The 23,307-nt window shown below is 51.3% G+C and overlaps 1 protein-coding gene across 1 annotated transcript; it reads left to right on the top strand.

Annotated features, from left to right (window-relative positions):
• The first annotated feature begins 20,429 nt into the window (after positions 1 to 20,429).
• cebpa (CCAAT enhancer binding protein alpha) lies at positions 20,430 to 22,885 on the top strand. The gene has a single exon (XM_068049018.1). The coding sequence runs from the start codon at positions 20,799 to 20,801 to the stop codon at positions 21,750 to 21,752; it is 954 nt and encodes a 317-aa protein (XP_067905119.1). The 5' UTR covers positions 20,430 to 20,798; the 3' UTR covers positions 21,753 to 22,885.
• Positions 22,886 to 23,307: the final 422 nt, after the last annotated feature.

The following is a 23,307-nucleotide window of genomic DNA, read 5'->3' as shown; positions in this document are numbered from 1 at the left end:
GTACAGGTCTCACCTTCGCAAGAAACAGATCCAGTGATCCATAAAACTAAAGCCCTCCATCCTGCACCATCTCCTCAGCCACGCATTCATCTGCTCTATCCTCCTATTCCTATACCCACTAGCACGTGACACCAGGAGAAATCCAGAGATTACAACCTTTGAGGTCCCGCTTTTTTAATCTGCTACCTAGCTCCCTAAATTCTTGTTGCAGGACCTCATTCCTCTTTCCACCTATGTCGTTGTACCAATATGAACCACGACCTCTGACTGTTCACCCTCCCCCTTCAGAATGTCCTGCAGCCGCTCTGTGACCTCCTAAACCCTAGCACCAGGGAGGCAACATACCATAATAATATAAAAGCAAAATACTGCGGATGCTGGAAATCTGAAACAAAAACAAGAAATGCTGGAATCACTCAGCAGGTCTGGCAGCATCTGTGGAAAGAGAAGCAGAGTTAATGTTTCGGGTCAGTGACCCTTCTTCGGAACTGACAAATTTTAGAAAAGTCACAAATTATAAGCAAGTGAGGTGGAGGTGGGGCAAGAGATAACAAAGGAGAAGGTGCAGATTGGACCAGGCCACATAGCTGACCAAAAGGTCACGGAGCAAAGGCAAACAATATGTTCATGGTGTGTTGAAAGACAAAGCATTAGTACAGATTAGGTGTGAATACACTGAATATTGAACAGCAGCAAGTGCAAACCTGAAAAGAAACTGGAAAAAAACAGTGGGTAAGCAAACTGAACAAACTAAGATGAAATGAAATAAATGCAAAAAAAGATAGTAAAAAATGTAAAAAAGAATGTAAAAAAAAAGGAAGAAAAAATAACTAAAAATGAAAGTAAAATGGGGGGCTGTCATGCTCTGAAATTATTGAACTCAATGCTCAGTCTGGCAGGCTGTAGTGTGCCTAATCGGTAGATGAGATGCTGTTCCTCGAGCTTGCGTTGATGTTCACTGGAACACTGCAGCAATCCCAGGACAGAGATGTGAGCATGAGAGCAGGGGGGAGTGTTGAAATGGCAAGCAACCGGAAGCTCAGGGTCCTGCTTGCGGACTGAGCGGAGATGTTCCGCAAAGCGGTCACCCAGTCTGCGCTTGGTCTCCCCAATGTAGAGGAGACCACACTGTGAGCAGCGAATACAGTATACTACATTGAAAGAAGTACAAGTAAATCGCTGCTTCACCTGAAAGGAGTGTTTGGGGCCTGGGATAGTGAGGAGAGGGGAGGTAAATGGGCAGGTATTACACCTCCTGCGATTGCAGGGGAAGGTGCCCTGGGACGGGGACGAGGTGGTGGGGGTAATGGAGGAGTGGACCAGGGTGTCGCGGAGGGAACGATCCCTTCGGAATGCTGACAGGGGAAGGGAGGGGAAGATGCGACTGGTAGTGGCATCACGCTGGAGGTGGCGAAAATGGCAGAGGATGATCCTTTGGATATGGAAGCTGGTGGGATGAAAAGTGAGGACAAGGGGAACCCTGTCACGGTTCTGGGAGGGAGGGGAAGGGGTGAGGGTAGAGGTGCGGGGAATGGGTTGGACACGGTTGAGGGCCCTGTCAACCACAGTGGGGGGAAATCCTCGGTTGAGGAAAAAGGAGGTCATATCAGAAGCACCATCATGGAAGGTAGCATCATCAGAGCAGATGCGTTGGAGACAGAGAAACTGGGAGAATGGAATGGAGTCCTTACAGGAGGTAGGGTGTGAAGAAGTGTAGTCGAGGTAGCTGTGGGAGTCGGTGGGCTTGTAATGGATATTGGTAGACAACCTATCCCCAGAGATGGAGACAGAGAAGTCGAGGAAGGGAAGGGAAGTGTCAGAGATGGACCATGTAAAGGTGAGAGAAGGGTGGAAATTGGAAGCAAAGTTGATAAAGTTTTCTAGTTCGGGGCGGGAGCAGGAAACGGCACCGATACAGTCACCAATGTACCGGAAAAAGAGTTGGGGGAGGGGGCCTAAGTAGGACTAGAACAAAGAATGCTCGACATATCCCACAAAAAGACAGACATAACTAGGACCCATGCGGGTACCCATAGCGACACCTTTTACTTGAAGGAAGTGCGTGGAGTTGAAGGAGAAGTTGTTCAATGTGAGAACAAGTTCAGCCAGGCGGAGGAGGGTGGTGGTGGATGGGGACTGGTTGGGCCTCTGTTCCAGGAAGAAGCGGAGAGCCCTCAAACCATCCTGGTGGGGGATGGAGGTGTAGAGCGATTGGACGTCCATAGTGAAGAGGAGGCGGTTGGGACCAGGAAACTGGAAATTGTCAAAATGACGTAGGGCGTCAGAAGAGTCACGGATGTAGGTGGGAAGAGACTGGACCAGCGGAGAAAAGATGGAGTCTAGATAGGAAGAAATAAGTTCAGTGGGGCAGGAGCAGGCTGACACAATGGGTCTGCCGGGACAGTCCCGTTTGTGGATTTTGGGAAGGAGGTAGAAGCGGGCTGTCTGGGGTTGTGGGACTGTGAGGTTGGAAGCCATAGAGGGAAGATCTCCAGAGGAGATGAGGTCAGTGACAGTCCTTTGGACGGTGGCTTGATGTTCGATGGTGGGGTCATGGTCCAGAGGGAGGTAGGAAGAGGTGTCTGTGAGTTGGCGTTGAGCTTCTGCAAGGTAGAGGTCGGTACGCCATACAACAACAGCACCACCTTTGTCTGCAGGTTTGATGACCATGTCAGGGTTAGACCTGAGAGAATGGAGTGCCTCAAGTTCAGAGGGGGACAGGTTAGAGTGAGTGAGGGGGGCAGAGAAATTGAGACGACCAATGTCTCGCCGACAGTTTTCAATGAACATACCATCCTGGAGTCACGTTTGCGGCCACAAAAACGCCTATCTGTACCCCATACGATTGAATCCCCTATCACTATTGCTCTCCCACTCTTTTTCCTCCCCTCCTGTGCAGCCAAGCCACCCGTTGTGCCACAGACTTGGTTCTTCTTGCATTCCCCTGAGAAGCCATCTCCCTGAATAGTATCCAAAGTGGAAAATCTATTAGAGAGGGAGATGGACCCAGGGGACTCCTGCACTATCTGCCTTGTTCTTCTACTCTGCCTGGCGGTCACCCATTCTCTTTCTGCCTGAGCAGTCTTTACCTGCGGTGTGACCATCTCCCTGTACGTGCGATCCACGATGATTTCAGCCTCGCGGATGCTCCACTATGTCCCCAGCCGCCGCTCCATATCTGAATCACGGATTTTGAGTAGCTGCAGCTGGAGACACTTCCTGCACACGTGTTCATTCTGGACAATGGATTGAAGGAGCGTGTTTTTAAAGGGGCCTTCCTTTTGGTGACCAGAGTGGTCTCCTGTTCAGGCACTAAGCCTCCTGATTATGTTGATCAGGGTCCTTTTGATGTGGTTAGGACCCCAATTTTCAAGGTCACATGGGTGAGGTGTTCTTCTGGCATTGTGTGGCCCAATTAGCAGTCATTAAAGAGCTGCTCCAGAAATGGCAGGAGACGTTTCTGGGTTGTATTTTTGTGAAGCCAAGAGGTACAAGAATGCTTGCTCTTTTTACCCCCCTCCCCATTCAGGAACCCCCGACCCCTGCGCCAGACCTACCTGTAGACTGGCACAGTTTCCACACAGCCTGATATTGTGCTGTCCAGCTGCAACATGCGGCTCATTGGCAAGACTTTAATCAGCTGCCTCCTTTCCCAGGTGACAGGTTCCCAGGACTGTGGCACAGCAAACCAGGAGAGAAGTCTCAGGAGTTTCCAGAATCTGATCAACAAGCTGGACGATTGCACAAATAGGTGCAGAGAAATGAAGTTTTACTTTTACTTTCTGGTTGAAACTTTGGTTCCCATATAACTGTTTCTCCAGTTGTTAAAGATGCACCAACCCTTAAAGCTTTGCTCCTCTACTCCTTTTGAGCTTTTGCCCTATATTGTATAGTAAAACATTCCCTGGTGCTTCATGGGAGCATTATCGAACAAAATCTCACACCGAGCCACAAAGGAGGTATTAGGACATGTGATATTAGGACATGTGGCCAAATGTTTGGTCAAAGGTAGGTTTTAAGGATCATCTGAAAGGAGGAGAGAGAGGTGGAGAGGTTTAGGGACGGAAGTTGAGATTGGGGGCACTCCAATGGTGGAGTGATTAAAGTTAGGAATGTGCAAGAGGCCAGAATTGGAGGAGGGTCGATATCTCGGAGGGTTGTAGGGTGGGAACAGGTTACAGAGAAAAGGAAGGGCAATGGAGAGATTTGAAAACAAAGATGAGAATTTTAAAATTAACTGTTGCCAGACCTACAAAGACATCTATTACCACTGCGCCTTTTGTTTTACCCTTTAGCCAAAGTAAGAATGTGACTTGAATTTATACAAGGCACCATTGGCGCATTGGGTGCCCTATGATGGGAAGCATATTGGAGTGTTAGGAAGGAAAGACTGAAAATTGACTAGAATGACTGGGGAATGAGTTACAATTTGGGAACAAAGGCTCAAAATTGGCCTTTTCTCCAATCGAACAGAGAAGGTTCAAGGGTTTTCAAAATTGTGAAAGGTTTTGAGAGGGTAAATGGTGAAAGATTGTTCCCACTGGTTGGTGACTGGGTAACAAGGGGAGACAGAGTGAGGTTCTTCACTCAAATCACAAAGGGGGAAATTAGAAGCAATAATGGAGAGGGTTTGGTAATGTGATTGATGTTGTGAGCATGGACTTTCAAAGGGCATTTGATGAAGTTTGGCGGCACAGTGGTTAGCACCGCAGCCTCACAGCTCCAGAGACCTGGGTTCAATTCTGGGTACTGCCTGTGTGGAGTTTGCAAGTTCTCCCTGTGACTGCGTGGGTTTCCGCCGGGTGCTCCGGTTTCCTCCCACAGCCAAAGACTTGCAGGTTGATAGGTAAATTGGCCATTGTAAATTGCCCCTAGTGTAGGTAGGTGGTAGGGAATATGGGATTACTGTAGGGTTAGTATAAATGGGTGGTTGTTGGTCGGCACAGACCGGTTGTTGGTGGGCCGAAGGGCCTGTTTCAGTGCTGTATCTCTAAATAAATAAATAATAGATTTATTAGCAAAATTGACAACAATATTGGAATTAAATGAACAGTTGCTGCCTGGATAGGGAATTGGCTAAGAAGCAGAGAGTTGTGGTGAGGGTTTTATTTGAGACCTAAGAGAAGCAAACAGTGTAGCATATCGTAGAGAGTTGGTATTAGAACCATTGCTCTTAATGACCTGGACTTGAGTGTAGAGGGCATAATCTCAAAGTTTGTAGATGACACAACAGTCAGAAATATAGTTAACATTGAGGAGGATAGTAACAGACTTCAGGAGGACATAGATGAACATGTGAAATTGTCAGACACATGGCAGATGAAATTCAACGTAGAGAAGTGTGAAGTGATGCCTTTTAATAGGAAGAATGAGGTGAGGCAAATATTAATCCAAATGGTATAATTTTAAATGGGATACAGGAATAGGGAGACTGGGGGTGTATGTACACAAATCTTTGAAGGTGGCAGGACAAGTTGAGAAGGCTTTTTTTTTAAGAGTTATGGAATCCTGGGCTTTATTAATAGAAGCGTAGAGTACAGAAACAAGGACATTATGCTAAACCTTTACAAATCTCTGATTAGCCTTCTGCTGGAGTATTTTATTTAATTTTTGGCACCGCATTTAGGAAGGATGTCAATGTCTTGGAGAGTGTACAATAGAGATTTATTAGAGTGGTGCCAGGGATGAAGAATTTCAGTTTTGTCCAGAAACTGGAGTTGTTATTAGAGCACAGAAGGTTAAGAGGAGATTTGATAGAGGTATTCAAAATAAATGAAGGGTTTTGATAGAGTAAATAAGTAGAATTTATTTCCACAGGCAGAAGGGTTGGGGGTAACCAGAGGCAACATGAGGAAAACATTTTTACACAGCGATGTGTTGTGATCTGGAACGCGCTGCCTGAAAGGACGGTGGAAGCAGATTCAATAGTAACTTTTAAGAGAATTGGATGAATACTTGAAGGGAAAAAAAATGCAGGGCGATGGAGAAAGACCGGGGGTGGGGGGAGAGTAGGATTAATTAGATAGCATTGCCAAGGAGCCAGCACAGGCATGATGGGCTGAATGGCCTCCTTTTGCACTGTATCAGTCTGTAAATCTGGCCTTTTTTTGGAGGGGGATCTTTAATGTTCATTTCTGCTTCTATGGTCAGAGTGAGTGCAAACGAAAGTGAAGCAATTAACATGAATTAATTGTTCCAAGCTTAAAAAGAAAGTTGCATGTTTTACACATACATTGGGAGAAAACCGAACAGGGGCTGATTAAATGGTTATCACTGAGTGCTGGAGGCACCGTCTGTTGCTGGGTAACTGTACCTTCCTGGTTCCAATCTATCCACAGAACCTCCTCTCTTTTTTTAATATATAAACCTTGCTGTGGTTTTATTTCAATTTTTTAATGTTTGCATTTATGAAACCTTCCCTCGAGTGATTTATTTTGGCCTTGTTGATTGTTGAATATATTCTGATTATTGTAAGGAAATGAATCATATTGAAATATTTATTGAGGGCACAGCTGAGACACTTACTAAGGAAAATCTGAGAGTGAAAAGAGCAGAGCATTTCAAGGTAGGAAGGAGAAAGGTAACAGCAGAGCAGTGCACAAGAATTAAATCGAGTATTTCTTGTTTGAGGGGATGCTGGGTATTGTAGCATTTTCTCTGTGCCCCCTCCTCACTGGGCAGTCCAGTTCTAGGTGCGTCAGACCCTCTCTGTGCCCCCTACTCACTGGGCAGTCCAGTTCTAGGTGCGTCAGACCCTCTCTGTGCCCCCTACTCACTGGGCAGTCCAGTTCTAGGTGCGTCAGACCCTCTCTGTGCCCCCTACTCACTGGGCAGTCCAGTTCAAGATGTGTCAGACCCTCTCTGTGCCCCCTACTCACTGGGCAGTCCAGTTCTAGGTGCGTCAGACCCTCTCTGTGCCCCCTACTCACTGGGCAGTCCAGTTCAAGATGTGTCAGTCCCTCTCTGTGCCCCCTACTCACTGGGTAGTCCAGTTCTAGGTGCGTCAGACCCTCTCTGTGCCCCCTACTCACTGGGCAGTCCAGCTCTAGATGTGTCAGACCCTGTCTGTGCTCCCTACTCACTGGGCAGTCCTTTTCTAGGTGCGTCAGACCCTCTCTGTGTCTCCCTACTCACGGGGCAGTCCAGTTCTAGGTGTGCCAGACCCTCTCTGTGTCTCCCTACTCACTGGACAGTCCAGTTCTAGGTGTGTCAGACCCTCTCTGTGCTCCCTACTCACTGGGCAGTCCAGTTCTAGATGCGTCAGACCCTCTCTGTGTCTCCCTACTCACGGGGCAGTCCAGTTCTAGGTGCGCCAGACCCTCTCTGTGTCTCCCTACTCACTGGGCAGTCCAGTTCTAGGTGTGTCAGACTCTCTCTGTGCTCCCTACTCACTGGGCAGTCCAGTTCTAGGTGTGTCAGACCCTCTCTGTGCTCCCTACTCACTGGGCAGTCCAGTTCTAGGTGTGTCAGACCCTCTCTGTGCCTCCTACTCACTGGGCAGTCCAGTTCTAGGTGTGTCAGACTCTCTCTGTGCTCCCTACTCACTGGGCAGTCCAGTTCTAGGTGTGTCAGACCCTCTCTGTGCCTCCTACTCACTGGGCAGTCCAGTTCTAGGTGTGTCAGACTCTCTCTGTGCTCCCTACTCACTGGGCAGTCCAGTTCTAGGTGTGTCAGACCATCTCTGTGCCCCCTACCCACTGGGCAGTCCAGTTCTAGGTGTGTCAGACCCTCTTTGTGCTCCCTACTCACTGGGGCCATCCCTCTCCTCTACAGTGTTCCCCGTTCGGCCTCAACTCAGTGTTCACCTCTGGGTATCACACTTTAGGAAGGATGTCATGGTTTTGGAGAGGGTGCAGAGGGGATTGACTAGTATGGTACTACGGGTGAGGGACTTGAGTTATATGGAGACATTGGAGAAGTTGGGATTGTTCTCCTTAGACCAGAGAAGGTTAAGGGAAGATTTAATCGAGGTGTTCAACATTATGAGGGGTTTTGATAGAGTAAATAAGGAGAAACTGTTTCCAGTGGCAGGAAGGTCGGTAACCAGAGCGACACAGATATACGGTGATTGGCAAAAGAACCAGTGCGGGAGATGAGGTAATAATTGTTTACACAGTGAGTTGTTGTGATCTGGAACGCGCTGCCTGAAAGGGTGGTGGAAGCAGATTCAATAGTAACTTTCAAAAGGGAATTGGAGAAATAATTGAAGGGGAAAAAATTTCAGGGCGATGGGGAAAGAGCAGGGGAGTGGGACTGATTGGATAACTCTTTCAATGAGCTGGCACAGACACGATTACCAAATGGCCTCCTTCGGTGCTGTACCTTTTGTATATATTTGTTCAGAGGATGTGAATGTCACTGGCTAGGCCAGCATTTATTGCCCATACCTAATTGCCCTTGAGAAGGGCAATCTCTGATGTAATTATTCCCTTTATTTCTGAGATATTACAGTGCCTTCAATGTATTGTGCGTACGAGACCCTCACTGTCCTGACCTGACCTCAGCAATCTCTGTAAGCTTCTGGAATATCTGAGCAGTAATCAGGAGCACCAACACAGCTGTTACAAGACTCACCCCATAAAATATCGACACGTAGGAGCAGGGGTAGGCCATTGAGCCCATCGGCCCTGTCGCCATTCAATAACATCATGGGCTGATCTTAACTCCATTTACCCACCTTTGCTGCATATCCCTTGATGCCTTTACCCAACAAAAATTTAGCAATTAGTCTTGAAAGCTTCAGTTAACCCCTAAAATCCACAGCCTTTTGGGGGAGAGAGTTCCAGATTTCCACTCCCCTTTGTGTGAAGAAGTGCTTCCTGACATCACCCCTGAATATTAAGAGGGATTGGATAGGCTGGGTCTGTTTTCCCTGGAGTGAAGGAGGCTGAGAGGGGACATGATAGAGGCATATAAAATTATGAGAGGCATAGATAGGGTAGATAGCCAGAGTCTGTTTCCCATGGTAGGGGTGACTAAAACTAGAGGGCATAGATTTAAGGTGAGAGGGAGGAGGTTTAAAGGGGATCAAAGGGGTAAATTTTTCACACAAAGAATAGTGGGTATCTGGAATGAGCTGCCTGAGGTGGTGGTGGAAGCAGGAACAGTAGCGACATTTAAGAGGCATCTGGACAGGTACTTGAATGAGCAAGGCATAGAGGGATATGGAATTAATGCAGGCAGGTGGGATTAGTATAGATAGGCATTATGGTCGGCATGGACGCGATGGGCCGAAGGGCCTGTTTCTATGCTGTACGACTCAATAACTCTATGAATGGCCACGTTCTAATTTTAAGATTGTGTCCTCTTGTTCTGCATTCTCCCACAGGAGGAATTATTTTATATCTACCGTATCGAATCCTTTTAGCCTTTTAAACACACTGATTAGGTCAATCCTCAATCTTCTAAACTCAAGGGAATATAAGTAATGTTTATGGAACCTGTGCCCCTAAATCTAACCTTGGTCTCATTGTGGTGAATCTGCACTGTTTCCATTCCATCAATAGGCTGCAGAACATGTGTATATTTGGGGCTGATGCATTCTAATATCTGTAAGAAACTGATAACCTGAGTGTATTGCAATATATATATATAGCAGCACTCAAATTCACTGTTTTTAAGACCATCCCTTTCCAGGTTCTCTTCCAGCCCATGTTATTATCTGTTCAACCGCTGCCCCCTCATCCAGGTGTTTGTTTTCCATATGTAATCCATGCGATCCTCGATAATGAGCTCCGGTACCTCAGTACAGACCGAGCTTGGACCCACCATCTTCCTGGTTTGCATTTCTTAAATGGGAATGACACCAAGCTGCAGAGGCAGAAACTGTTGTCGCCAGAATGATGAACTCTGTGACACTCAGCAGACAGCCCAACGTCTATTATATAAAATCATAACGAGTGACTCCAAGGCTGCAATCTAATCTCTGGAATCCAGATGATGTTAATAAAGCTCTCAAGGCATCATCCGAAGCCTCGATTAGATTAGAGTGTTTGTAGCTCATTCCCAACTATCTGAACATGAAGCATTGATGATTAGAGTTCTGGACAAGGGGAATGGAACTGTCTTTGGTAAAATATTGACTAAGATGTATAACAGTGTTCGGCAGAGTCACGGCCTTGTCTGTAAATGTGTCAAGAAACCATCAAATAGACCATATCAGCAACTGCTGAGATACACTTGTAGAACCAGGTAGAGAGGGAGCTTTACTCTGGACCTAACCCCCGTTTTTTAAATTTTTTTTATTTTTATAATGTGGCCTTTTTACCCCAGGCCCCTTTTATATATTTTATGTCAAGGGGGCCTTTATTCCTCAGGCCCCCTTTATATACATTTTATAAAAACATCTTTATTTAAAAAAAAAACAGATAAATAAAACAAAACTCAAATTAAAATGCCATTCTCGGCTTCGACAATGCACTCCAGTCCCTACGGTGCCCACCGGTCGCGGAAGGCCTCAAGCGTACCGGCGGACACCGCATGCTCCTTCTCCGGGGACACCTGGGCGCGAATGTATCCGCGGAAGAGGGGCAGGCAATCGGGGAGGACAGACACCCCGACGGCCCGCAGCCTGGACCTGTGAATTGCCACCTTGGCCAGGCCCAGGAGCAGACAGACGAGGAGATCCTCCTCCCGGCCCACACCCCTCCGCTCCGGGTGTCCAAAGATCAGGAGCGTGGGACTGAAGTGCAGCCAGAACCTGAGGAGCAGCCCCTTCAGATACTCAAACAGGGTCTGCAACCTCACACACTCCGTATATATGTGAAACACGGACTTGTCCAGGCCGCAGAAAGTACAGGCGGCCGGGGAGTCCGTGAACCTACTTAAAAGTCTATTGGACGGGACTGCCCTGTGCAACACCCTCCACCCCAGGTCCCTGATGGAAAGGGGAAGGACTCCCACATAGAGAGACCTCCATCGGGGTTTCCCCTCGCCACCAGATGGCAATACGGACCGCCAGGGCGTGTCCGGCCGGCTGACGAGGGTGAGGAAGTGGAGAGTGTGCAGGAGCAGCCCGTACAGGAAACCCTTCCGCGCCGATTGGAATGGCACGGAGGGCATTTCCGAGAGGCGGCTCGGGTTGTGCGGGACTGGCTCCCGAGGAGGGTTTTGGGGCCTGGGTCCGATGAGCAGTTCCAGCCAAGCGGGAGTCAGCTCGGCCGGGATCGCTCCACACTCCCGAGCCCTCTCGCCACCCACAATGAGGGGCGTCCCGGAGGTTTCGGCTACTCCTCCAACCGCCGGTCCGTCCCCAGAACCGGCCGCCCAGACAGCCGAGGCGCTCTCCTCCACTGGCAGGGGAGCGCCCTGACTGGAGGCGACCATGTTCCAGACTCGGAATAGATCCCGGTAAAAGACAGGCAACTCCCTCAGAGAGGCGCGGCTAACGGACTCCGCCGGGAGACGAAGGCAGTCACACTGGCGGAAAAAATACGTCGCCAGCGCACACCATCTGGGAGGATGCTCGACGTACAGGTATCTCTGTGGGGAAGGAAACTGCAGGGGATGGGCACAAACGAAATGTGGAGCTTATTCAAGGAGCAGCTAATGCGTGTCCTTGATAAGTATGTACCTGTCAGGCAGGGAGGAAGTTGTCGAGCAAGGGAGCCGTGGTTTACTCAAGAAGTTGAAGCGCTTGTCAAGAGGAAGAGGGCGGCTTATGTTAGGATGAGACGTGAAGGCTCAGTTAGGGCGCTTGAGAGTTACAAGCTAGCCAGGAAGGATCTAAAGGGAGGGCTAAGAAGAGCAAGGAGAGGACACGAGAAGTCATTGGCGGATAGGATCAAAGAAAACCCTAAGGCTTTCTATAGGTATATCAGGAATAAACGAATGATAAGAGTTAGAACAGGGCCAATCAAGGATAGTAGTGGGAAGTTGTGTGCGGAATCAGAGGAGATAGGGGAAGCGTTAAATGAATATTTTTCGTCAGTATTTGCAGTAGAGAAAGAAAATGTTGCCGAGGAGATTACTGAGATACAGCCTACTAGGCTAGATGGGATTGAGATTCACAAGGAGGAGGTGTTAGCAATTTTGGAAAGAGTGAAAATAGATAAGTCCCCTGGGCCAGATGGGATTTATCCTAGGATTCTCTGGGAAGCCAGGGAGGAGATTGCAGAGCCGTTGTTGTTGATCTTTAAGTCGTCATTGTCGACAGGAGTAGTGCCGGAGGACTGGAGGATAGCAAATGTTGTCCCCTTGTTCAAGAAGGGGAGTAGAGACAGCCCTGGTAATTATAGACCTGTGAGCCTTACTTCGGTTGTGGGTAAAATGTTGGAAAAGGTTATAAGAGACAGGATTTATAATCATCTTGAAAAGAATAAGTTCATTTGCGATAGTCAGCACGGTTTTGTGAAAGGTAGGTCGTGCCTCACAAACCTTACTGAGTTTTTCGAGAAGGTGACCAAACAGGTGGATGAGGGTAAAGCCGTGGATGTGGTGTATATGGATTTCAGTAAGGCGTTTGATAAGGTTCCCCACGGTAGGCTATTGCAGAAAATACGCAAGTATGGGGTTGAAGGTGATTTAGAGCTTTGGATCAGAAATTGGCTAGCTGAAAGAAGACAGAGGGTGGTGGTTGATGGCAAATGTTCATCCTGGAGTTTAGTTACTAGTGGTGTACCGCAAGGTTCTGTTTTGGGGCCACTGCTGTTTGTCATTTTTATAAACGACCTGGATGAGGGTGTAGAAGGGTGGGTTAGTAAATTTGCGGATGACACGAAGGTCGGTGGAGTTGTGGATAGTGTCGAAGGGTGTTGTAGGGTACAGAGGGACATAGATAGGCTGCAGAGCTGGGCTGAGAGATGGCAAATGGAGTTTAATGCGGAGAAGTGTGAGGTGATTCACTTTGGAAGGAGTAACAGCAATGCAGAGTACTGGGCTAATGGGAAGATTCTTGGTAGTGTAGATGAGCAGAGAGATCTTGGTATCCAGGTACATAAATCCCTGAAAGTTGCTACCCAGGTTAATAGGGCTGTTAAGAAGGCATATGGTGTGTTAGCCTTTATTAGTAGGGGGATCGAGTTTCAGAGCCACGGGGTCATGATGCAGCTGTACAAAACTCTGGTGAGGCCGCACCTGGAGTATTGCGTGCAGTTCTGGTCACCGCATTATAGGAAGGATGTCGAAGCTTTGGAAAGGGTGCAGAGGAGATTTACTAGGATGTTGCCTGGTATGGAGGGAAGGTCTTACGAGGAAAGGCTGAGGGACTTGGGGTTGTTTTCGTTAGAGAGAAGGAGGAGGAGAGGTGACTTAATAGAGACATACAAGATAATCAGAGGGTTAGATAGGGTGGATAGTGAGAGTCTTTTTCCTCGGATGAGGATGGCAAACACGAGGGGACATAGCTTTAAGTTGAGGGGTGAAAGATATAGGACAGATGTCAGAGGTAGTTTCTTTACGCAGAGAGTAGTAGGGGCGTGGAACGCCCTGCCTGCAACAGTAGTAGACTCGCCAACTTTAAGGGCATTTAAGTGGTCATTGGATAGACATATGGATGTAAATGGAATAGTGTAGGTCAGATGATCGGCGCAACATCGAGGGCCGAAGGGCCTGTACTGCGCTGTAATATTCTAATTCTAATTCTAGGGTCCGAAGGCGGAGAGTCGCAGCCTGGGTGCCGACGCACACCAGCGACTGGCCGCCCTCCTCAATCGGGAGACTCAGGTCCGCGGCAGAGACCCAGTGTTTCCTCTTGCCCCAGAAGGAATCGAGCTTCTGCTGGATCTTGGTGGCAAATGCAGGGGGCGGGGCCAAAGTGACCAACCGGTACCACAGCATGGAGGCCACCAGTTGGTTTATGACCAACGCTCGGCCCCTGTAGGAAAGCACTCGGAGCAGTCCTGTCCAGCGCCCCAGCCGAGTGGTGACTTTTGCCTCCAACTCCTGCCTGTTTGCTGGCCAGGCTTCCTCAGCGGGGCTAAGGTGGACTCCCAGATAGAGGAGGTGCATGGTGCTCCACACAAAAGGCGTCAACTCCTCCGGCAGGGATTCCACTCGCTACTGACCTACCAGGAGACAGGAACATTTCTCCCAATTGATCCTCGTGGAGGACGCGGCAGAAAAGGTCTGCTGGCAGTCGTGCATCCTCTGCAAGTCAACGGGATCTGTGACCGCGAGGAGCACGTCATCGGCCTAAGCCGAGAGGACGACCAGCATGGCCGGCTCACGCAGGGCCAATCCCGTCAACCTCTCACGAAGCAGGCACAGGAAGGGCTCCACGCAGATGGTGTACAGTTGGCCGGACATGGGGCATCCCTGTTGCACTCCTCTCCCAAAGCGAAGGGGCAAAGAACAAAAGAAAATTACAGCACAGGAACAGGCCCTCCGGCCCTCCAAGCCTGCGCCGATCCAGATCCTCTATCTAAACCTGTTGCCTTCAAGGACCCGTTAATCTTGACTGGACACTCTGCGGCGACGTATAAAAGTCGGACCCGGGCCACAAATTGCAGCCTGAGTTCGAAAACGCGTAGAGTCCCGAAAAGTTCTCGTGATCCACCCTGTCGAACGCCTTCTCCTGATCGAGGGAGAGAAAGGTGAATGACTGACCAGTCCTCTGGGAAAGATGGATCAGGTCCCGGACCAGGTGGATGTTGTCCTGGAAGGACCGTCCCGGGACCATTTAGGACTGATTGGGGTGGATCATGTGGGCCAGCACAGAGCCCAGGCGGGTAGAAATAGCCCGGGCAAAGATCTTATAATCCGTGCACAGGAGGGAGACCGGATGCCAGTTTTTAAGCAGGAGGAGATCGCCCCTCTTCGGCAGCAGGACGATGACTGCTCTGCGCCACGAGAGGGGCATCTCCCCGGTCGCCAGGTTTTCCCCCAGGACCCACGCGTAATTGTCCCCCAGGACGTCCCAGAACGCCCTGAGGAACTCCACGGTCAGCCCATCCAGCCCTGGGGATTTGCCCCTCGAGAGCTGGTGGAGGGTGCCGGTCAGCTCCGTCAACGTGAGCGGAGCCTCCAATCATTCGGCGCCCTGCGGCAGGTCCTCCCACAAAACTCTGCGCGCGTCCTCGCTGGACGGATCCGGAGAGAACGACGCACTGTAATAAGTACGGACCAGGAGGCCCATTCCCTACGGATCCGTGATGGAGGATCCGTCGTCGGCCAGCAGCTCGGTGAGCTGCTTACGGACCCCCCGCCATTTTTCCAGCGAGTAGAAGAAGGGTGAGGCGCGGTCCAAACCTTCCAGAATCTGGATCTGCGACCTCACGTACGCGCCTCGGGACCCTATAAGCTGCAGTTCCCTCAGCGCGCCCTTCTTCTCTTTGTACGCCTGCCACAGGGCCGGGTCCACGACGGCATGACCGAGGCGGGACTCCAAGTCGAGCACCTCCCTCTCTCGGCGCCCGATCTCGGCTTCCCGCCTCTTGGTCGACCCCTTCGCGTACTCCTGACAGAAGACACGGATGTGAGTCTTGCCCACATCCCACCATAGCCACAAGGATGGGAAGCCGCCCTGCTTCCTTCTCCAGTCGGCCCAGAATCGACAGAACAAGTCCCGGAATCGCTCGTCCTCCAGCAGCCGGTTGTTAAAGTGCCAGTACGCGGACCCTGCCTGCGTGCGGAGAGGAATGAACTCCACCCACACCAGGCGGTGGTCTGAGCACGGCACCAGCCGCATGGAGGCCGCCGAGATGCGGGAGACGTACGCCTGTGAAAAGTAGAGGCGGTCGATTCGAGATCCTCCTCCTCCAGACCTCCACGTGAAGGCGCTGGAGTCGGGATGGAGATTCCACCAGACGTCCACCAAGTTGAGGGAGCTGATCAGTCCCCTCAACTTCTCCACCGATGCTTGGCCGCGCTGGGGACCGGAGCGATCCCCCACCTCGAGGGTGCAGTTAAAATCCCCCCCCAAGGATGATGCACTCGCTGCTATCGATGGAGCTCAAGAGAGCGGACACTTCTTCAAAGAAGCGCGCTTGCAAAGTGCCGGGCCTGGGCGCGTACATGTTCACAAGGTGGAGCGGCACGCTACCCAGGTGAACGGCGAGGTGGAGCAAGCGGCCCTACACTAGCTCCTTGACCCCCAAGATCTCCGGCTGAAAAGTCGGGGCCAACAAGATAGCCACCCCACGAGAAATAGGGGTAAGGTGACTCATGTAGACCCCACCTTGCCACTCCAGGAGCCAGGTGGCTTCGTCTCCCAGAACGGTGTGGGTTTCCTGCAGAAAGCTCACCGCGTATCTCCCTTCCCTAAGGACTGAGAGATTGTGAAATCTGCGGTGAGACCCCCTGCTGCCGTTGATGTTGAGGCTGGCTATGGTTATCTTCATGTCAAAGGTACTTAAAGCCCGTCACCAATACTTCACTGTGAGGAGGGAGTGGAAGTGCACCTGGCCTTCCACTCCCCCAGCGACCCATTGAGGAACACATTAAAACGGTGCCTATCAACCAGTTTCACGCCCGCGCGCTTGCCCGCTTTCTTGAGGGCGGCACGGACGGACTGTATGATCAGCGCCAGATTCGACCAGCGGCCAAGGGCCAGCTAAACTTTATCGCGGCAACCCCTGCAAGCCGCGAGGAAATTCCGGAGTTCCGCAGTGGGGATGAGAGGAGATTCGGTGGGTGGCACGAGGGACTCCACCACCTCACTGGTGATGGAATCAAGGTCATCCTCCGTGCCCCACACCGAATCCCCATCCTCCTCCGGGTTGTCACCGCCAGCGGCCAACACATCCACCACACACTGTGGGGCAGACGACCCGGCCGCGCCAGCTGGTCCCGCCTCCGTCACGATCCCACCCCCAGGATCGATGGCGGAGGAGTCCTCTCTGGGTTCTAAGATGGAACTGGAGCCTGTGGGTACCAGCGGTTCAGGACCCCCCTCCACCTCCGTCCCCAGGCCAATCAGCGGTTCAGGGGAGACGGGAGTTCCCGACTCCAGAAAGCCAGCCGGAGCCAAGACTGGAGGCGGAGAGAGGAGGCCATCTCCCGCTCCGCCAGCACCCACAGGCCCAGCAGATGGGACAGAATTTTCAATTATCACCGGGTCGGGTGTGTCCTGGTTGATGGTGGAGTTTGGCTGGGAGGGCCGACCCATTGGGGCCTCGCCCTCCCCGCCACCTAGGGCACCAACCCGTGGCAGAATGGGAGGCGTCCCCAGGCTCGCCCACCACAAGCAAGGCTCCATTTACTCTTTCAGGAGGGGCCTCACCTCCCCTCTATCTTGAGGGGTAGGGAGCTCCTGCCCAGACTTTGAAGCCTTGATGGTGTTGGTGGTAGGGGAAACCTGGGGACCTGAACAAGGAGATAGCTCCCCCGCAACAGATGGGCCCTGCACCTCAGGGCCCTGTGTTACCTCCGTGGAGGGGTGCCTTCTCCTCTTTTTCCCGGTTGGGCGCGGAGACTCAGAGAGCTCCATGCCATCAGAGGCCTCCACCTCCGCACTCTCTTTTTCTTTAGTCACCCTGGGCCTGAGCCCAGCCCTGAGACAGGTGGATTCCATGGGAACGGGCCTTGGGCTGAGCTCAGGCTCGGGTTGTGTCACGGTGTCCAGGGGACGCGCCTCTCGCTGTTTATTTTTGCTCCGCATCTTCCTTCCACTCAGACGGGCACTCCCTTCCCCACCGGAGGCTGTGAAAACCACAGCCTCCGGAACCGACTGAGTACACATCTGTACGATGTGTGGGGAGAGCGGGAGGAGGTGCAGTGGCATCAACCTGGGCCACCGAGGTGGAGTTGGCGGCCGGGAGGTTGGGGCAGTTCTTGCGAACGTGCCCCACCCCCTTGCAGGCATGGCACCACGCCCCATCCGAGGTCCAGAGGACGCGATAGGCCGTCCCCTGGAACTTCACATTAAATTGTCCCTCCGAGACCTCCTCCCGCACCAGCTGTATAAATAGCTGGCGGCGGAAGGGGTAGACATGTTGGAGGCTGTGTTCCCGAAGACCGAGCGGGACTGGGGTGAGCCCCGACCTCACCTACCCCAGATGGTGCAGGTGGGGGAGGAGGAGCTCACTGGGAATGAAGGGTGGGACGTTGGATAGCATTATCCACTGCGCAGTGGCCCCTAGAGGGTCCACCGGCAGGAAGGTCCCCCCACACAGTGATCCCTTTACTCAGGGCCAGGGACACCGCCCGCTCAGTCTTCAAAAAGAACACAGCCTTCCCATACATCTTTGAGGCCGCAACAATGGCCGAGGGGCCGACAACCTCGGCGATTGCCTTTATGCAAGCCTCAATAGACATGTTGGGGTGGGGATAGCTCTTCACCCCATGGCTGGATGTTATCAATTTAAAGGGTGACGGGGCCATGTGGGCAGCCACAGAGGCTGTAGCTGTATAGGTAGTAGAGGGCTCCGCCACCGGTGATGAAGGGCTTGCCATGGGTCTAAGAGCTAAACCCACCCCAAATTGTGGGCTTGCACACTGAATATCAAAAGATTCACAAAAGATATTGAATATGTATTTTTTTAAAAATACAAACAAACAAACAAACAACAGGTTAGGGGAGAGGCTGAGGGAATAGAGGAGATAAAGGCAGGCTGTAAGGGATGACTTGCTTTCTGGAGGTGGTGCTCACAGCACACTTAAAACAGTCTTTGCACTTGGTCTTCTGGTCTTCTGGTTGGGGGAGGCGTCTTCACCTGGGTCAGCTGAAGCTGCCCAGGCACTATCTATCCCCTTCCGTCTGTTTAGCCGGGCAGCTTCAGCTGACCCAGGCTGGGCAATTGGGGTTGGGAGGGAGCTCCCCTGTTTTATTTTGTGGATTTTGGCTGGATACCTGTCCTGGGAGTGTTTGATGTGGACAGTGTAGAGGGAGCTTTACTCTGTATCTAACTCCGAGCTGTACCTGTGTGTTCTTGTCATTTCGTAACATCAGGAACATCCAGACTGCTTTGGGTGTTAACCTTGAGAAACACCTTTTATATTCCCATTATTAATGTGACACCGGAATTTATCATGAAAGACAAAAATAAGGATAGAATGTGTAACTTTAAAATGGGAAATTGAATGATTGTGTCCCTTGGTACAATTGTAACCCGGTTTCTCAGCTCCCTTCACCTTTAACAACACTGATCCTGGATGTTTGTAACTAATAAATAGATTAAAAGTCCTGCTTTTGTGCTCACTTCCTGTCAGTGTGACATTTACTTCCTGTAACACTTTCCTTCTCCAACTTTCTCCAGTAGGCTGTGTTTATAAAGTCCAATTCTAAACCCCGAGGAAGAAGTGCGTGACATTTGCGAGTCTCTAATTAAAAGCACAGAACTAAACAGACACTGTAAACGTTGAAGCAAATGGCCAGATTGTTCCCCTTTAAAAGCTTTGACTCCTGCTCAGCTCTTTCAGAATGGCCTTTACAGAGAGGAATGAATGTCAGTATAAAACCCAGAACATTGCTGCATCCAATTGGCAGTTCATTAATGGCATTGCAGGGTGTCGGGGGGGGGGGGGGGGGGGGTGTGGGTGTGGGGGGAAGGGGGTTTGGAGGGGGGAAGGGGAGGGGAGTGGGTTTGGAGGGGGAAGGGGAGTGGAGGGAAGGGGAAGGGGGTTTGGAGGGGGGAGGGGAGGGGAGTGGGTTTGGGGGGAGGGGAGGGGAGTGGGGGGAAGGGGGTTTGGAGGGGAGGGGAGTGGGGGGGTGGGTTTAGAGGGGGGCAGGGGAGTGGGGGGAAGGGGAGGGGGGGAAGTGGGTTTGTAGGGGGAAGGGGGTTTGGAGGGGGAAGGGGAGAGGGGGAAAGGGGAGGGGAGTGGGTTTGGAGGGGGAAGGGGAGTGGAGGGAAGGGGAAGGGGGTTTGGAGGGGGGAAGGGGAGGGGAGAGGAGTGGGTTTGGGGGGAGGGGAGTGGGGGAAGGGGAAGGGGGTTTGGAGGGGGGAGGGGAGTGGGGGGTGGGTTTAGAGGGGGGCAGGGGAGTGGGGGGAAGGGGAGGGGAGTGGGGGGAAGTGGGTTTGGAGGGGGAAGTGGGTTTGGGGGGAGGGGAGTGGGGGGAAGGGGGTTTGGAGGGGGAAGTGGAAGGGGGTTTGGAGGGGGGAAGGGGAGGGGAGTGGATTTGGGGTGGGGAAGGGGGTTTGGAGGGTGGGGGAAGGGGATTTGAGGGGAAGGGGGTCTGAGGGAGAATTCTGTGCCAGTGAAGCTAATGACAAAAACTTACCCGGAATGGGGCGGGAAAGTGTAGCGGGTAAAACCCGGGCCAAGTGAAGATCACAGGCAGAAAGTGTCCAGCGCACGTCATGTTCCAGTGACCTCCCCGAAGCTGTGGTTTTCCCCCTGCTCCCTCCCCACATTCGCGCACCAGGAGGACGCCATTCGGCTCCTCCAGCCTGTTCCCGGGGGGTCACAAAAGCTTGCTAGACTGGCATCCGTGAGCAACGCTGCGGGCGATCTAGCAGTTTGTTTGGCGGCAGAATGACGAATATTTACTGCCCCGGGTCTGTGCTGGGGGGTAGGGAGCTGCCCCTGTCATCGCCAGGCATTAAGACCCGACCAGATCCGCCTTCGTCACTGCGGAGAGGCGGGGAGGTGAAGCCTTGAGTCTGGGGGAGTATAAATAGCGGGAGGAGAGGGTGCGGAGCGCAGCGCTGTCACACAGAGAGAGAGAGACAGAGCCGCACTCAGCAGGTCGGAGTCCGGAGTTTGCAGAGAAACAGACGGAACTGGCTAATTCCGCAGTTGGATCTGGGCTGTTTGCAGAAAGTTGGGATTTGTGAGTGTTTGTATTGTTTTCTGTCTCAGTTCTGACCAGGGGGTTCATTCCCTCCTCCTCCACATCGCCCGCCAGCACGGCTTTCTGCCGCCGCTCCGTCACCCTGGATTCCCGCAGCTCCTCGCCATGCTTCTCCGGATTTAGATACCCCATGGAGCAGTCCAACTTCTACGAGACGGAGCCCCGGCCCCTGGTGAGCAGCCATTCCCAGCCCCAGCCCCAGCAACAGGCAACCTTCAGCTACAGGGACACAGCCGCCCCCGGGCTGGGGGACATCTGTGAGAACGAGAATTCCATCGACATTAGCGCCTATATCGACCCGTCTGCCTTTAATGACGAGTTTCTGGCGGATTTGTTCCACAACAGCCACCAGCAGCAGCAGCACTGCGGCGCTAAACTAATGCAGCATCAGGACAAGGGCAAATCTACTCAGTTTGACTATCACAAAGTGGGCAGTGGTCAGCACAGGGGGTCTCAGCAACAACAACAACAACAAGAAGAAGAAGCTCGGAACCACAGTCAGCTGCAGCAACAAGGCTTCAGCTGTCTCAGCAGCTACATAGAGGGGAAAGTGGAGCCAGTGTCCGGCACTCTCCGGCCAGTGGTGGTCAAACAGGAGCCCAGGGAACAGGGGGAGCAGCTGCTGCGGTGCCCGGTGCCCGGGGTCTTCCCCATGCAGCAACAACACCCCCCTCACCTCCAATACCAGATCGCCCACTGTGCCCAGACCACCATGCACCTTCACCCAGGGCAGCCAACACCGCCTCCTACCCCCGTCCCCAGCCCCCAGCAGCACCTCCTCAACCCGGCCTCCGCCTCCCTCAAGCAGCAGCTCGGAGCAGCCAAGGCCAAGAAGTCGGTGGACAAGTCGAGCCTGGAGTATCGCTTGAGGAGGGAACGGAATAATATCGCGGTGAGAAAGAGCAGGGACAAGGCGAAGATGCGCAACGTGGAGACCCAGCACAAGGTGATTGAATTGAACAGTGACAACGCGAGGCTCCGCAAGAGGGTCGAGCATCTGAGCAGGGAACTGGAGACTCTCCGGGGGCTGTTCAGACAACTGCCCGAGGACTCACTGGTTAAAGCCATAGGGACCTGTGTCTGAACACACCCTGTGTGTGTGTGTGTGTGAGAGAGAGAGAGAGAGGGAGATCTGTAACTCTTAACCTCGAAAATCCTTTCAAAAACTATCTTAATGAGAAGCAGAGAAGCGGTGACTGTGTGTGCAGGGCTCACACACTCAGAACCTGGGACTGCCCGACACACACCATTACTTGTTGTTGGAATAACAGTGCAACTGGTTCACTTCAACCCGACTCCAGTCTCCTTGCAAGGCGGAGTGTCCGCTCTTCAGAAGTTGCACAATAAATGCAGCCACATGTGAAACTCTACATATGTATTTTTTTTTAAAAAAAAGCAAAGTGCCTGTAAGTGTTAGAATGTACCCGTTCTGGAAAGGGGTTGAGATTGGAGCAGAGCAGGCGCTGGGACGGCGCAGAGATATCAGTGTGTGTGTGTGTATGTACTGGGAAGGATCAGAAATCAGCCGGGACAAACTCAGTAGACAAGCCAAAGGAAAAAAAAATATTTTATTAAAAGAAAAAGAGACTTAAAAAGACAATGAAATTTACTTTGCGTTGTGTTGGGGCTCAGACAGCTGAGAACTGGTCAGTAACCGACACAAGGATATATTGTTTCTGTAAAATAGCACAAGGATTTATAAATAAACACACACAGAGCACGGAGAAAGCGGCAGCTTCTCAAACTGTTTTGTAAACTTGCCAATTTATCCATTATTTCGCGTCATGTTTCAGGGGCTCGACCCTTCTACAGAATCTATATAAATATATATATATATATATATTGCCTTAGTTTTGAACTGTTTTGTCCCATTGCTTTTATCAAACTCTCTGGACTGGGGCACTGGTATTTGCAGTGTGCAGTTTGATATTTACTCTGATCCTGTCCGTCTCCCGGCCTCTCCTCCAGCTTGTCTCTGCCACTTTGTTGTATTTGTGGGGGAGTTTTTTTTTGGGGGGGGGGGGTCTGTAATTTTCCTCGTTTTATCTTTTTGATGTTTTTCTTGAGGCTCTGTGGCTTCACGCAATCTACACTCTCAATGTTGTCGCCGATTTCGAAGACATTTTTAAACTAATTTTTACCGATATCTGTATGATACAATGTTGTATGTTGACCAATTTTATGAAAAAAATGTAATAAATCAAATACTATATTTAACTCTTGTGATACTTTATCTGGGTCAGTTCAAGCGGCTGCGGGGCTTTCAAATCTTTATTTTAATGGAAATCTTCCTAAAATATTCACACCTTGGACAGTTTCTATCCATCTTTCCATTCTCAGTGTCAATGTCACCGAGCGGCTTCTTTCTCCTTCTATCTTTTGTCAACCTGTTCATGCATCACTCCCTCTCGATTTCTCTCTCTCTTTATTTGTCTCCCTCTCTTTTCTCACTTCTCACCTCCCCCCGTTCTCTTTTCCTTTCTCAGTCTCTCTCTCCCAGTCTCTGTAGCTCTACCCCCTCTCCGTCTCTACCCTATCTCTCTTCCTCTGTCTATCTCTCTTACCCTCTCTCTCTTTCTCTCCCTTCAATCTTTCTCTCCCCCTCTCTCTCTCCCCTCTCTCTCTCCCCCCACTAGCTC

This window comes from Heterodontus francisci, chromosome 17 (assembly GCF_036365525.1).
Source record: "Heterodontus francisci isolate sHetFra1 chromosome 17, sHetFra1.hap1, whole genome shotgun sequence".
NCBI classification, from domain to species: Eukaryota; Metazoa; Chordata; class Chondrichthyes; order Heterodontiformes; family Heterodontidae; genus Heterodontus; species Heterodontus francisci.
The sequence above is the reverse complement of the archived record's forward strand: the minus strand, read 5'-3'. Positions and strand labels throughout refer to the sequence as shown.

Bases quoted from the DNA above. Each gene is read 5' to 3' on its own strand.
- cebpa (XM_068049018.1), top strand. From the start codon at position 20,799: ATGGAGCAGTCCAACTTCTACGAGACGGAGCCCCGGCCCCTGGTGAGC.